A 15,926-nucleotide genomic window follows, 5' to 3' on the forward strand; every position below is an offset into this window, starting at 1 on the left:
TTCTGGGGGAGGTGGGACCAGTACAAACCGAACGGTCTGCACCTGGGCAGGACTGGAACCAATTTCTGAGGGGGAGTGTTTGCTCGTGCTGTTGGGGAGGGATTAAACTAATATGGCAGGGGGATGGGAACCTCTGCAGGGAGACAGAGGTAAGTAAAATGGGGGCAGAAGCAAAAGATAGAAAGAAGAAAAGTAAAAGTGGAGGGCAGAGAAACCCAAGGCAAAAATCAAAAAGGGCCACCTTACAGCAAAATTCTAAAGGGACAAAGTGTGTTAAAAAGACAAGCCTGAAGGCTCTGTGTCTCAATGCGAGGAGTATTTGTAAGAAGGTGGACGAATTAACAGCGCAGGCAGCTATTAACGAATATGATATAATTGGGATTATGGAGACATGGCTCCAAGGTGACCAAGGCTGGGAATTCAACATCCAGGGGTATTCAACATTCAGGAAGGATAGACAGAAAGGAAAAGGAGGTGGGGTAGAATTGCTGGTTAAAGAGGAAATTAATGCAATAGTAAGAAAGGATATTAACTTGGATGATGTGGAATCTGTGCTGGTAGAGCTGCGGAATATCAAAGGACAGAAAACGCTAGTGGGAGTTGTGTACAGACCACCAAACAGTAGTTGTGAGGTTGGGGACAGCATCAAACAAGAAACAAAATGCGTGCAATAAAGGTACAGCAATTATCATGGGCGACTTTAATCTACATATAGACTGGGCTAACCAAACTGGTAGCAATACGGTAAAGGAGGATTTCCTGGAGTGTATTACGGATAGTTTTCTTGACCAATATGTCGAGGAATCAACTCGAGGGCTGGCCATCCTCGACTAGGTGATGTGTAATGAGAAAGGACTAATTAGCAATCTCGTTGTGCGAGGCCCCTTGGGGAAGAGTGACCATAATATGGTCGAATTATTTATTAAGATGGAGAGTGACACAGTTAATTCAGAGACTAGGGTCCTGAACTTAAGGAAAGGTAGCTTCGATGGTTTGAGATGTCAATTGGCTAGAATATACTGGCGAATGATACTTAAAGCGTTGACGGTGGATAGGCAATGGCAAACATTTGAAGATCACATGGATGAACTTCAACAATTGTACATCCCTGTCTGGAGTAAAAATAAAACAGGGAAGGTGGCTCAACCGTGGCTAACAAGGGAAATTAGGGATAGTGTTAAATCCAAGGAAGAGGCACATAAATTGGCCAGAAAACGCAGTAAACCTGAGGACTGGGAGAAATTTAGAATTCAGCAGAGGAGGACAAAGGGTTTAATTAGGAGGGGGAAATAGAGTATGAGAGGAAGCTTGCAGGGAACATAAAATCTGACTGCAATAGCTTCTATAGATATGTGAAGAGAAAAAGATTCGTGAAGACAAATGTAGGTCCCTTGCAGTCAGAATCAGGTGAATTTATATTGGGGAACAAAGAAATGGCAGACCAATTGAACAAATTCTTTGGTTCTGTCATCACGAAGGAAAACACAAATAACCTTCCGAAAATACTAGGGAACCGAGGGTCTAGCGAGAAGGAGGAACTGAAGGAAATCCTTATTAATCAGGAAATTGATGAATTGAAGGCCGATAAATCACAAGGGCCTGATAATCTGCATCCCAGAGTACTTAAGAAAGTGGCCCTAGAAATAGTGAATGCATTGGTGATCATTTTCCAACAGTCTATCGACACTGGATCATCCTATGGACTGGAGGATAGCTAATGTAACATCACTTTTTAAAAAAGGAAGGAGGGAGAAAACGGGGAATTTTCGACAGGTTAGTCTGACACAAGATGAAATAGCAGCGCATTCGGAAAGCAGTGACAGGATCGGTCCAAGTCAGCATGGATTTATGAAAGGGAAATCATGTTTGACAAATCTTCTGGAATTTTTTGAGGATGTAACTAGTAGAGTGGACAAGGGAAAACCAGTGGATGTGCTCTGTTTGGACTTTCAAAAGGCTTTTGACAAGGTGCTACACAAGTGATTAGTCTGCAAAATTAAGGCACATGGTATTGGGGATAATGTATTGACGTGGTTAGAGAAATGGTTGGCAGACAGGAAGCAAAGAGTAGGAATAAAAGGGTCCTTTTCAGAATGGTAGGCAGTGACTAGTGTGGTGCCGCAGGGTTCAGTGCTGGGACCCCAGCTATTTACAATATACATCAATGATTTAGATGAAGGAATTGAGTGTAATATCTCCAAGTTTGCGGATGACACTAAGCTGGGTGGCAGTGTGAGTTGTGAGGAGGATGCTAAGAGGCTGCAGGGTGACTTGGACAGGTTAGATGAGTGGGCAATTGCATGGCAGATGCAGTATAATGTAGATAAATGTGAGGTTATCCACTTTGGGGGCAAAAACAGGAAGGCAGACTGGTGGCGGATTAGGTAAAGGCGAGATGCAACGAGACCTAGGTGTCATCAGTCATTGAAAGTTGGCATGCAGGTACAGCAGCTGGTGAAGAAGGCAAATGGCATGTTGGCCTTCATAGCTAGGGGATTTGAGTATAGGAGCAGGGAGGTCTTAATGCAGTTGTACAGGGTCTTGGTGAGGCCTCACCTGGAATATTGTGTTCATTTTTGGTCTCTTAATCTGAAGAAGGACGTTTTTGTTGTTGAGGGAGCGTAGCGAAGGTTCACCAGACTGATTCCCGGGACGGCAGGACTGACGTATGAGGAGAGACTGGATCAACTGGGGCTGTATTCACTGGAGATTAGAAGGATTAGAGGGGATCTCATAGAAACATATAAAATTCTGACAGGACTGGACAGGTTAGATGCAGGAAGAATGTTCCCGATGTTGGGCAAGTCCAGAACCAGGGGACATAATCTAAGGATAAGGGGTAAGCCATTTAGGACTGAGATGAGGAGAAACTTCTTCACTGAGAGTTGTTAACCTGTAGAATTCTCTACTGCAGAGAGTTGTTGATGCCAGTTCGTTAGATATATTCCAGAGGGAGTTAGACATGCCCCTTACGGCTAAAGGGATCAAGGGGTATGGAGGGAAAGCAGGAAAGGGGTACTGAGGTGAATGATCAGCCATGATCTTATTGAATGGTAGTGCAGGCTCAAAGGGCCAAATGGCCTACTCCTGCACCTATTTTCTATGTTTCTAACAAGGGCACTGACGGAGTGACAATGGTGGGTGTACGAATACTGTCATCCTGAGAGAGGATAGCATATTTTTGCTCCACAGAGCCACTACCATTGCCCTGGGGTGGCATCTGAGCATTCCTAGCCATCTGTTGGAGCACAGATCGCTGCACTGCTGTGAGACCCTGCAAGCCCTTATCCACACTCGTAAACCCAGCCATGATAGCATCAATCTAAGCTTGCGTGCCAGGGACCTGAGACTGTATGAGAGAAGTCTTAGCTTCCACTGCAGAACTCAGGTGTTGGGGCGCTTCCATTTGTGCTGCGATATCGCCCATTAGACCCAGCATCATAGTTGAGTCCACCACAATGTTTCCTTTTAATCTTCTAGAGCAGGCCAGGAACTCCTTTGAGCATGACCTTGTTGTCCATGGGCAAATTTTTCAACTTAACTACACCAACAACATTTACAACGACAATAACAGCATCCACTTAAAAGCATATATTGCGATATTGCCACCACTGTTCTCTCGAAGGGGCGCGCACTGATCTGTAAGCTTCCGCGCAATTCAATTCACATAAGTAATTAGAATATTAATCACAATGCAACCAGACAACCAACAAATATAAAGTGCTTTAGTTCGCAGTATTATAAAGAACAGAACCAAAATAAGTATCTGCACTTTCAACTTCAATCACTTCCATTAATAAATGTCTTCTTGAACACCCATATAATGGGCCCAAGTTTCCATATGATTTGCGCCTGATTTTTAGGAGCAACTGGTGGAGAACGGACTATCTTAGAAATCACAATTCTCCACATTTTTTTTTTCTGCAGTTCCAGTCAGGTAGACTTTGGAACAGAATTTTTTCTTCAAAACGCCTGATTTCAAAGTTTCCACAGTGAAAACGTACTCCAAACTAAAGTAGAATGGAGCAAGTGAAGATTTTTGTAGAACTGAAAAAACCTGTTCTACACATTAAAAAATCAGGTGCAGGTTACAAATTAGGCGTCCAGAACGAGGTGGGGGGGGGAAGGGAAGTCATTAAATTCTATAATAAATCCTTATTTATACTTATACAAATATTATACAAATAAATCCAACCTGAATAAACATTTATAAGCAAAGAAAAGATTAAATAAACCATCTTCCTACCTGTATGAAAGTGCTTCAGGCAGGCCTTTCGGGGCCGAAGGCTGAACCGGCCGGCCCGAGACTTCGGGCAGGGCCCGTCCCCAGCACCAGATTTACAGGTAGGTGGTGTTGGGGAGGTTCGGTTCGGTTCGGGGGGGGGGGGGGGGGGCGCGGGTCGGGTTGGGTCCAGTCGGGGGGGGGGGCGGGGAGCGGGAACAGGAGCGCGGGTCGGGTCGGGTCAGTCGGGGGGGGAGCGGGTGTCGGGTCTGGTTGGCGGGGGGGAAGCGGGTGTCGGGTCTGGTCCGGAGGCAGGGAGGAGCGGGTGTCGGGTCTGGTCGGGGGGGGAGCAGGAGCTGGCCGTGGGAGGAGCCTTATTCACGCAGCCCCAGTGAGGCCATTCAGCCAGGGCTAGCGGCTGCGTGCTTCGGGCCCCTCCCACACAGTTCGGCGCCTGGAGCTACTGCACTTGTGTGCCCACTGTAGCGCGCATGTGCAGAGGTCCCGGCACTGTTTTCAGCGCAGGGACCAGGCTCCGCCCCCCCACAGCTCGTGTTGGCTGCGCCGAGGGCCAGAGGACCTGCAAGTAGGTGGAAAATACCGAGGATTTTTTTAGGCGCACTTTGTGGCGCGAAAAACGGGCGTCCAGGTCGGGACTGCGCCGTTCTAGGCGCGTGTGGAAACTTGGGCCCAATATGTCAGAAATACAGCACATATTCACAAGTGCAGAAAAACACATACACAATTTGCGTCACTGAATTAAAAACACAAAGCAGGAGAAACTATGATTTAACAAATAAACATTCGTCTTTCTTCCTGGACACAAGAACCAATCAGACTGACTTGGAAATGTTTACGAATATGTTGACGTAAAGATGTTAATTTACAAATTTCGTTTCCAATGTTTTTCTTTCAAACATTCTCCACAATATTAATCCCGGCTCTTATCATGAGAAGTGTTGCATTATTTTAGTTACTTTGCAATTGAATAGCGGGAAACAACCTTCATTAAGCTCTCAATTTTTAATCTCCTATTTTAAACATTTATACCAAATCGAAATTGTGCATTGATCAGTTTAATTGAATAATTTTTGTGTCATTCTCAATAAATAAATAAATAAATAAATAGTAGTTTCTTCTAACTCTTGTTTAACATTCCACTAAACTTTTAAGAGGAAATCTATATTGACATTATTCCTGGGACTTTTTAAGACTATAGAACGACAGACAAAATAAGATAGTTTGTGTTTTTTGCCTTTTTTGGTTCTCTTTCTAAAAGTCTTAATATATTTTTATAAAGTCAGTAAAAATGAATATGTAGCTCCTACAAATCCTCCCCTGCCCTCCCCCTCCTCAACAGCATGGTTGCTGCTAACTTCAGGGATCCGTGGACCTCCACTCTAAGGTACCTTTGTTCCACTACACGTTTCAGTGTCATACCATTTAATATGTATTCCCTTGCCTTGTTAGACCTCCCCAAATGCATTACCTCACACTTCTCCAGATTGAATTCCATTTGCCACGGTTCTGCCCACCTGACCAGTACATTGATATCTTCCTGCAGTCTGCAGCTTTCTTCTTCATTATCAACCACACAGTCTATTTTAGTGTCATCTGCAAACTTCTTAATCATACCCCCAACATTTAAGTCCAAGTCATTGATATATACCACAAAAAGCAAGAGACCCAGCACTGAGCCCTGTGGAACCCCACTGGATACAACCTTCCAGTCAAAAAAACACCCATCAACCATTACCCTTTGCTTCCTACCTCTAAGCCAATTTTGGATCCAACTTGCCACTTTGCCGTAGATCCCATGGGCTTTAACCTTCGTGACCAGTCTACCATGTGGGACCTTATCCAAAGCTTTGCTAAAGTCCATTTCCACTACATCGTACGCACTACCCTTATCGACCCTCCTGGTTACCTCCTCAAAAAATTCAATCAGGTAAGTCAAACACGATCTTGCCGTAACAAATCTGTGCCTAATTAATCCTTGCCTTTCCAAATGTAGATTTATCCTGTCTTTCAGGATTTTTTCCAATAATTTTCCCACCACTCAGGTTCGGCTGACAGGCCTGTAATTACTCGCCCTATCCCTTTCTCCCATCTTAAACAAGGGTACCACATTAGCAGTCCTCCAGTCCTCTGGCACCACACCTGCAGCCAGAGAGGATTGCAAAATGATGGTAAGACCCTCTGCTATTTCCTCTTTTACTTCTCTTAACAACCTGGGATACATTTCATCCGGGCCTAGGGATTCAAAGCTGTGAGGCCCCTTAATACTCCCTCTCTCACTATGTTTATCTTGTCTAATATTTCACACTCCTCCCTCAATGCAAAATCTGCATCGCACCTATCTTTTGTGAAAACAGATGCAAAGTATTGATTAAGAGTCCTATCCACATCTTCAGCCTCCACACACAGATTTCCTTTATGGTCTCTAATAGGCCCCACTCTTCCTTTAGTTATCCTCTTGCTCTTAATGTACAGTATTTATAAAAACATCTTTGGGTTTTCCCTGATTTTACTTGCCAACATTCGTTCATGCTCTCTCTTTATAAAACACTGGTTCGACCTCAACTGGAGTATTGTGTCCAATTCTGGGCACCGCACTTTACGAAGGATGTGAAGGCCTTAGAGAGGGTGCAGAAAAGATTTACAAGAATGGTTCCAGAGATGAAGGACTTCAGTTTCATGGAGAGACTGGAGAAGATGGGGTTGTTCTCAGAACAGAGAAGGTTGAGAGGAGATTTGGTAGAGCTGTTCAAAATCATGAGGGGTCTAGACAGAGTAGATAGAAAGAAACTGTTCCCATTGGCAGAAGAGTCGAGAAGCAGAGGAGTCACATTTAAGGTGATAGCCAGAAGAACCAAAGGCGACATCAGGAAAACCTTTTTTACGCAGCGAGTGGTTAAGATCTGGAATGCACTGCCTAAAAGGGTGGTGGAGGCTGATTCAATTGTGGCTTTCAAAATGGAATTGGATAAGTACCCGAAGGAAAACAAATTGCAGGGCTGCAGGGAAAGGGTGGGGGAGTGGGACTGGCTGAAGTGCTCTTGCAGAGAGCTGGCATGGGCTTGACGGGCCAAATGGCCTCCTCCTGATATTCTCTGATTCTATATCCAGAAATATGAAGACATCAGAGACACTCAAGACTCCGATTGTGTTCTATGGCTTACTGTGAGCAATGCCACAGGCACACCCACTATTTACAAAAATTTGATCTATTATATTGCATAACTATATGTTAATGTGCATAGAACCATCCATTATTGGAATAAATCCTTTGCTTCCTTTGCCAACCCACTGAAGCTCTACTTGTTTCCCAATCCTTACCCACAAATATTCTTCTGACACTTGCAGAATATGCAGGGTGAAGAGCTTTCTCGATGATAACCTCCAGAATGAAGCCACCCTACAAATTGAATGGAATAATGAAGCAGATGGGGGTGGGGAGGTGGGGTGGAAGTATCAAAGAAGGAAGAATCAATAGCGGAACCCTCCTGTACATCTGAGATTCTTCATTAGAGTACAATAGTCTGGTGTCTATGGTGCTGGACTAGCAGTGCCAGAGGATATGAATTAGCTTTATTATAAATGCATATACTTGCTATTATATATGTCACAAATTCCTTATTTGGGTATCACTAGTCTGATACAGAGTCACTCCTGTAGCTGGGCACTTAGCCACTTAATGGAACGCACAGCTCTAGATCCCTACACCTATTATCAGTAGCATCACTAAAGCTCTGAGGGAATTTTGCTTTGTCCTGACTTTCCATAGTAGCAGATCCACTAGTAATGATAGAAGTGTTTCCTAAAATGTATTTCAATAACATTTTTTTATTTCTCCTCAGGCACTGCTAAGCAACCCAAAAATTGATGTGACAGATGGAAAATATGCCTTTAAACCCAAGTACAATTTAAGAGATAAAAAGGCTCTTCTAAGGCTTTTGGATAAGCACGATCAGCGGGGTTTGGGAGGGATCCTCTTAGAAGATATAGAGGAAGGACTACCAAATGCACAAAAAGCTATAAAGGTATCTGTTTAAACATTTTACCAAGACTACATAACTGAGATGCTGCACCTCTTAAATTGCCAAATATTAGTCCCACTCCATCCTTAATGTACCAACACAAACTGCCTCTTTGGGAAAGTGATACGCTACTCACTGTGCAAAGTAATTAAATCTAAACTATTTTTTCTGAGCTTGAACCTGTGCTGCCACTTTATTGTGGGGTTTGTGACGATAACTAGTGACCTGGATTTTGGGGTGGTAATAACGGCGAACTGTCAACGTTGCCGTCATTACACCTCTGAAACTGACCATAACTTGAAGGTTTAGTGTGTACGTAGCTATATGCGGAAATCTTGAAATTGCAGTCAGTCATTCACTGTTCTGCCACAGGCTGCAGTGTGGAACTCCCCATACCTGGCAATTAGATGAACTGATAAAAAAGTAAGCTTTTTCCGATCTAATTATGGGGTTAAAGCACCCCATAAAAAGTTGCGTCTTGTTGGAATAAGTGTAACTGGGGTTTTAACAGCTATTAACTGCCAAAAAGCCATTCTGGCCCTGAAAAACTACTTATATATTTGTGGAATGTCAAATTTCTCCATTATGTTAAAAATTACTAGATTTTTAAAATAAAAAATATTTTAAATTTTTTTAAAGTTTGTTTATGATATTTAAGTTTCTACCTTCATTATAAGTGTATGCCCAAATCTTAATTTCACTCTATAATTTATTTTTTAAAGTGCAGATAACCAGTGCTTTTTATTTCCTGATTTGCTGACTCTGAGAATCCTTCAATGTGATTGGCTTCTTAGGCAGCTTGATGATATCACTGCTGCTCTGGACTTGGGATCCCCTTTCGACAGCGCTACAACCAATTTAACATTGAGAAAGCTCAAGTTTTCACCACAGAGATCGCAAGATCTTTGTGGGCAGCTTTCTTCGAGGTCAGCAGTGTTCGCCTTTGTTTCGCCACTGACCGTGAATTCCGCGCCAGTATGCTATTCGGGTTCAATTGATACAGGTTGAACCTCCCTTATCTGGCACCATTCCTGGCCGCCGTGTGGCGCATGCACTGAACTCCGACATGAACAAATTGAAGTCCTTCCTCGCTGCCAACTCCCACAATCGCTGGCCTGACCCCGCAATCCGTCGCTCCCCCCACCACGATTTCTCTGCCACACTCCCAGCTGCAAGCCAGCCAGCCCCGATATCCCCTTGACCAGTACCTGTACCATCCAATTTAATGTGACCTCCCCTCGTCTGGCAAAATCCCTTATCCGACGCATGCCAGGTCCCGAGGGTGCCAGATAAGAGAGATTCAACCTGTAATAGGTTTTTTTATTTAAATATGAGATGAATAGAATACAAGATTAGGTACATTCTTATAAGGTGAAAATGGGGTGCATCCAAGGAAAGCGTTCTGTGGACAAATATAGATGAAGATTAAATAAACTTATGAGAGACATAATGAAAAATTAGAATGTGTGCCGTTTTTTTTAAAGAGTCATATTTAAAAAAAGCACTGACAAAAAATGGTTAAAATCCCTAACCCCCTGCACCCTTCATTTTCACCTCTTTCCCTCTCACCTCATTCCTCCCCCCTTCTATCTGTCCTCTCGCTAGAGGTACTGATGCATTTTGGGAAATTAGGTGCCCTACACATGCTCAGACTGCACAATCCAAGCTCAGTTGAGAGTCACAGGTCTGAGCAAAAATATAAATTTGAAGCCTAGGCTTTTCAAAGCAAAAACTTCAAAGAAATAACTTGCAGTTCTATTGTGCTTTTCGTGTACTCAAGATGCTCCAAAGTACTTTACAGGCAATTAATTATTTTTGGAGTATAATTAGTTTTATTATGTAGTCAAAAGCTGCCTCAAATTTGCAGAAGAGGTTCCCACAAACAGCAGTGAGATGAGTTACCAATCTGTTATGACGGTGTTGGTTGAAGATAAATGTTGGCCAGGGTACATGGATAATCCCACTGTTCTTCAGATATTACCATGGGATTTTATACATCCATCTGAATAGGCAGATGGAGCCTTGGTTTAATGTCTCATCTGAAAGACGGCACCTCCGCCATTGCAGTATTCTCTCAATGTTGAGCTAAAATGTTAGCCTAGCTTATATGCTCAAGTCTTGCAATGGAGGTTGAACCCACAAGCTTCTGACTTGGAGGCTAGAGTGCTGTCACTGTGCCAAGCTGGAGGCTTAGCTGGAAGTTTGACAGACAGTTCAATGGATACATTTAATCATGTTAATGTTTTTGTTTAATGTTTAGAATTTTGTTTAATCCCTTATTTTGAGCATTAGAAATTTCAATTGCTGAGGGGAGAAGTGGAAATTTAAAAAAAAACCTTCAAAGTTTTTTGAATGATTTATGAGAACTTGGTGGCCAGATAGCACAATCAGAGTAATTCGTTTACATAGGTAAAACTCATTAAATATGCACGTAGGAATTTATAATGGGAAAAAAGTTGACACAAGTGTGACCAAACGGGAGCAACAGGATGTCAAGTGGCACAGACAGGAAGCAAACATATTTTTATGGTTTTTAAATAAGAGATTATTAAGGACAGAATACATAATTTCAAAATGGAAGTTGAGTTATATCTGCATAGAAATATAGAAAAATAGGTGCAGGAGTAGGCCATTCGGCCCTTCGAGCCTGCACCACCATTCAATAAGATCATGGCTGATCATTCACCTCGGTACCCATTTCCTGCTTTCTCTTCATACCCCTTGATCCTTTTAGCCAATAGGACCATATCTAACTCCCTCTTGAATATATCCAATGAACAGGCATCAACAACAACTCTGTGGTAGGGAATTCCACAGGTTAACAACTCTCTGAGTGAGGAAGTTTCTCCTCATCTCAGTCCTAAATGGCTTACCCCTTATCCTTAGACTGTGTCCCCTGGTTCTGGATTTCCCCAACATCGGGAACATTCTTCCTGCATCTAACCTGTCCAGTCCCGTCAGAATGTTATATGTTTCTATGAGATCCCCTCTCATCCTTCTAAACTCCAGTGAATACAGGCCCAGTCGATCCCGTCTCTCCTCATGTCAGTCCTGCCATCCCGGGAATCAGTCTGGTGAACCTTCGCTGCACTCCCTCAATAGCAAGAATGTCCTTCCTCAGATTAGGAGATCAAAACTGAACACAATATTCCAGGTGAGGCTTCACCAAGGCTCTGTACAACTGCAGTAAGACCTCCCTGCTCCTATACTCAGATCCCCTAGCTATGATGGCCAACATACCATTTGCCTTCTTCACTGCCTGCTGTATCTGCATGCCAACTTTCAATGACTGATGTACCATGACACCCAGGTCTCGTTGCACTTCCCCTTTTCCTAATCTGCCGCCATTCAGATAATATTCTGCCTTCGTGTTTTTGCCATCAAGTGGATAACCCTTTGTTCTCCTCTGCTGAATTCTAAATTTCTTCCAGTCCTCAGGTTTGCTGCTTTTTCTGGCCAATTTATATGCCTCTTCCTTGGATCTAATACTATCCTTAATTTCCCTTGTTAACCATGGTTGAGCCACCTTCCCCATTTTATTTTTACTCCAGAAGGGATGTACAATTGTTGAAGTTCATCCATGTGATCTTTAAATGTTTGCCATTGCCTATCCACAGTCAACGCTTTTAAGTATCATTCGCCAGTCTATTCTAGCCAATTCACGTGTCATACCATCTAAGTTACCTTTCCTTAAGTTCAGGACCCGAGTCTCTGAATTAACTGTGTTACTCTCCATCTTAATAAATAATTCGACCATATTATGGTCACTCTTCCCCAAGGGAACAACAAGATTGCTGATTATTACACATCATTACACATCACCCAGTCTAGGATGGCCAGCCCTCTAGTTGATTCTTCAACATATTGGTCAAGAAAACCATCCCGAATACACTCCAGGAAATCCTCCTCCACCGCATCGCTACCAGTTTGGTTAGCCCAATCTATATGTAGGTTAAAGTCGCCCATGATAACTGCTGTACCTTTATTGCACGCATCCCTAATTTATTGTTTGATGCTATCCCCAACCTCACTATTACTGTTTGGTGGGTCTGTACACAACTCCCACGAGCATTTTCTGCCCTTTGGTATTCCCTAGCTCCATCCATACCGATTCCACATCATCCAAGCTAAATGTCCTTCCTTACTATTGTGCTAATTTCCTCTTTAACCAGCAATGCTACCCCACCTCCTTTTCCTTTCTGTCTATCCTTCCTGAATGTTGAATACCCCCGGATGTTGAGTTCCCAGCCTTGGTCACCCTGGAGCCGTGTCTCCGTGATGCCAATTCTATCATATTCGTTAATTGCTACCTGCGCAGTTAATTCATCCACCTTATTTCGAATACTCTTCGCATTGAGGCACAGAGCCTTCAGGCCTTTCTTTTTAACACACTTTGCCCCTTTCGAATGTGGCCCTTTTTGCTTTTTGCCTTGATCCATTTATTCCCCTGCCCTCTAAAATCGTGTGCTTTTGATGTCCACAGGCAATCTACAAGCACTGAAAAAAAAATGAAGAATATAGAAAGTGTAGTGGAGAGATGCAATGGGAGATTAGAAAAGCTAAAAGCCAATAACAAAAAAATTAGCAGATAATATAAGTACATTTATAACCAGATTCAGTTTCCAATCCTGCAATGAGGTTTCTGCACCTGCCACACTACTGAAACAGCACTTATCAAAGTCACAAATTAGATCCAATCTAACTGTGACCATGGTAAACTATCTCTACTCATCCTTCATTCAAAAAGGAGCTAGATGTAGTCCTTACTACTAGGAGGATCAAGGGGTATGGTGAGAAAGCAGGACTGGGATACTGAAGTTGCATGTTCAGCCATGAACTCATTGAATGGCGGTACAGGCTCGAAGGGCCGAATGGCATACTCCTGCACCTATTTTCTATGTTTCTATGTTTCTTGACCGATCTGCAGCCTTTGACATGGTTGACCACACCATCCTCCTTTAACGCTTTCCTCCATCATCCAGCTGGATGGGACTGCCCTTACCTAGTTTCATTCTTATCTAATCAGTTGTAACCAGAGAATCAGTAGCATTACTTCTGGAGTCCTCCAAGGATCTATCCATCGTACCTCCTACTTCTCATCTACTAGGCAACATAATCCGAAAACACAGCTTCCTGTACGCTGACACCTAGCTCTAACTCACCTCTAGGCCATCCCCACCCCACACTGTCTCTGATTAGTCACACTGCTTGTTCGACATCCAGTACTGAGTAAGCAGACATTTCCTCCAACTAAATATTGGGAAGACCGAAGCCATTGTATTCTGTCCCTAGCAGAAACTCTGTTCCCTCGCCACTGACTCCATTCCTCTCTCTGGCAACTGTCTGAGACTGAACCAGACTGTTTGCAACCATGATGTCGTATTTGACCTCGAGATGAGCTTCTGATCACATATCTGGTCCATCGTCAAGACCTCTACTTTCACCTCTGTAACATCACCTGACTCCACCCGTGTCTCAGCGCATCTGCTGCTGAAACCCTCATCCATGCCTCTGTTACCTCTAAACTGAATTATTCCAATGCTCTCCTGGTTGGCTTTCCATCTTCCACTCTATGTAAACTTGAGCTCATCCAAAGCTCTGCTACCTGTATCCTAATTCATACCAAGTTCACCCATCATCTCTGTGTTTGTTGACCTACATTGGCTACCAGTCTGCCAACATCTCAATTTAAAAATTCTCATTCTTGTTTTCAAATCTCTCCATGGCCTTGCCCCTCCCTATACCCCTACAAGCCTTCGGGATCTCTGTGCTCCGCCAATTCTGGCCTCTTGTACATCCCGATTTTAATCGCTCCACCGTTGGCAGCCATACCTTCAGCTGCGTAGGCCCTAAGCTCTGGAATTCCATCCCTAAACTTCTCCACCTCACGATCTGTCTCTGCTCCTTCAAGATGCTCCTTCGAACTTACCTCCTTGACCAAGCTTTTGTCATCTGTCCTAATATCTAATTATGAGGCTCGGTGTTTAATTTTGTCGGATAACGCTCCTGTGAAGCGCCTTGGGATGTTTTACTATGTTAAAGGTGCTGTAGAAATGCAAGTTGTTGTTTTGGACACCGCTCCTCAAAAACGATGTATTGACTTTGGTCCGCTAATTCACCAGGATGAAACCAAAGTGTAAAGGGCTAAATTATAAGGACAGGTTGCATAAAATTGCTGTGTATTTCCTTGAGTTTAGATGGTTAAGGAGTGATCTAATTGAGGCTTTTCAAATGTTAAAGTGATTTGATAGAGTACAGACAGAAAAACTATTTCCTCTATTGGGGGAATCCGGAACAAGGGGCACAATCTTAAAATTAGAACTGTGCCTTTCAGCAGTGAAATCAGGAAGCATTTTTTCACAAAGGATAGTGAAAATCTCAAATTCTCTTTTACACAAGGCTGTGGTTGCTGAGTTAATTGACATTTTCAAGAGTGAGATTGACAGATTTCTATTAGGTAAGGGTATCTAGGGATATGAATCAAATGCAGGTAAATAGGGCCCAAGTTTCCACATGATTTGCGCCTGATTTTTAGGAGCAACTGGTGGAGAACGGACTATCTTAGAAATCGCAATTCTCCACATTTTTTTTTCTGCAGTTCTAGTCAGGTAGAACAGTTCTACTTTGGAACAGAATTTTTTCTTCAAAAGGTGGTGTGATTTCAAAGTTTCCACAGTGAAAACGTACTCCAAACTAAGTTAGAATGGAGCAAGTGAAGATTTTTGTAGAACTGAAAAAACCTGTTCTGCACATTAAAAAATCAGGCGCTGGTTACAAATTAGGCGTCCAGAACGAGGTGGGGGGGGAGGGGGGGGGGAAGGGAAATCATTAAATTCTACAATAAATCCTTATTTATACTTCGACAAATATTATACAGATAAATCCAACCTGAATAAACATTTATAAGCAAAGAAAAGATTAAATAAACCATCTTCCTACCTGTGTGAAAGTGCTTCAGGCAGGGAGAATTATGCAGTCAGCCTGAGGCACCCGTTCTTCCCGCGGGGGGGGGGGGGGAGGAGGCGCCCGTTCTTTCCCGCGGGGGGGGGGGGGGAGGAGGTGCCCGTTCTCCCCGCGGGGGGGGGGAGAGGAGGAGGCGCCCATTCTTTCCTGCGGGGGGTGGGGGTGGCGCCCGTTCTTCCCGCGGGGGGGGGGGGGGTGGGGGAGAGGAGGCGCCTGTTCTTTCCCGCGCGGGGGGGGGGGGAGGAGGAGGCGCCCATTCTTTCCCGCGGGGGGTGGGGGTGGCGCCCGTTCTTCCCGCGGGTGGGGGGGAGGAAGCGCCTGTTCTTCCCGCGGGGGGGGGGGAGGAGGCGCCTGTTCTTCTCGCGGGGGGGGGGAGGAGGAGGCGCCCATTCTTTCCCGCGGGGGGTGGGGGTGGCGCCCGTTCTTCCCGCGGGGGGGGGGTGGGGGGGAGGAAGCGCCTGTTCTTCCCGCGGGGGGGGGGGAGGAGACGCCTGTTCTTCCCGCGGGGGGTGGGGGGAGGAGGCGCCCGTTCTTCCCGCGGGGGGGGTAGGAGGCGCCCGTTCTTTCCCGCGGGGGGGGGGGAGGAGGCGCCTGTTCTTCCCGCGGGGGGGGGGGAGGCGCCCGTTCTTCCCGCGGGGGGGGTAGGAGGCGCCTGTTCTTCCCGCGGGGGGGGGGGAAGGCGCCCGTTCTTCCCGCGGGGG

General features: G+C 44.5%; 1 protein-coding gene across 3 annotated transcripts in view; it reads left to right on the forward strand.

Annotated features, from left to right (window-relative positions):
• The window catches only part of gtf2e2 (general transcription factor IIE, polypeptide 2, beta), a 244,217-nt gene that overhangs the window by 146,587 nt on the left and 81,704 nt on the right, over positions 1-15,926 (forward strand). For 2 of the 3 annotated variants that reach the window (XM_070865073.1, XM_070865064.1), the window contains one exon: positions 8,083-8,265. The exons of the other annotated variant lie outside the window; for it this stretch is intronic. In XM_070865073.1, the coding sequence (XP_070721174.1) occupies positions 8,083-8,265 (183 nt within the window). The remainder of the gene's footprint in view (positions 1-8,082; positions 8,266-15,926) is intronic. 3 annotated transcript variants of the gene reach the window in all.

Source organism: Pristiophorus japonicus, chromosome 2 (genome assembly GCF_044704955.1).
Source record: "Pristiophorus japonicus isolate sPriJap1 chromosome 2, sPriJap1.hap1, whole genome shotgun sequence".
Lineage (NCBI taxonomy): Eukaryota > Metazoa > Chordata > Chondrichthyes > Pristiophoridae > Pristiophorus > Pristiophorus japonicus.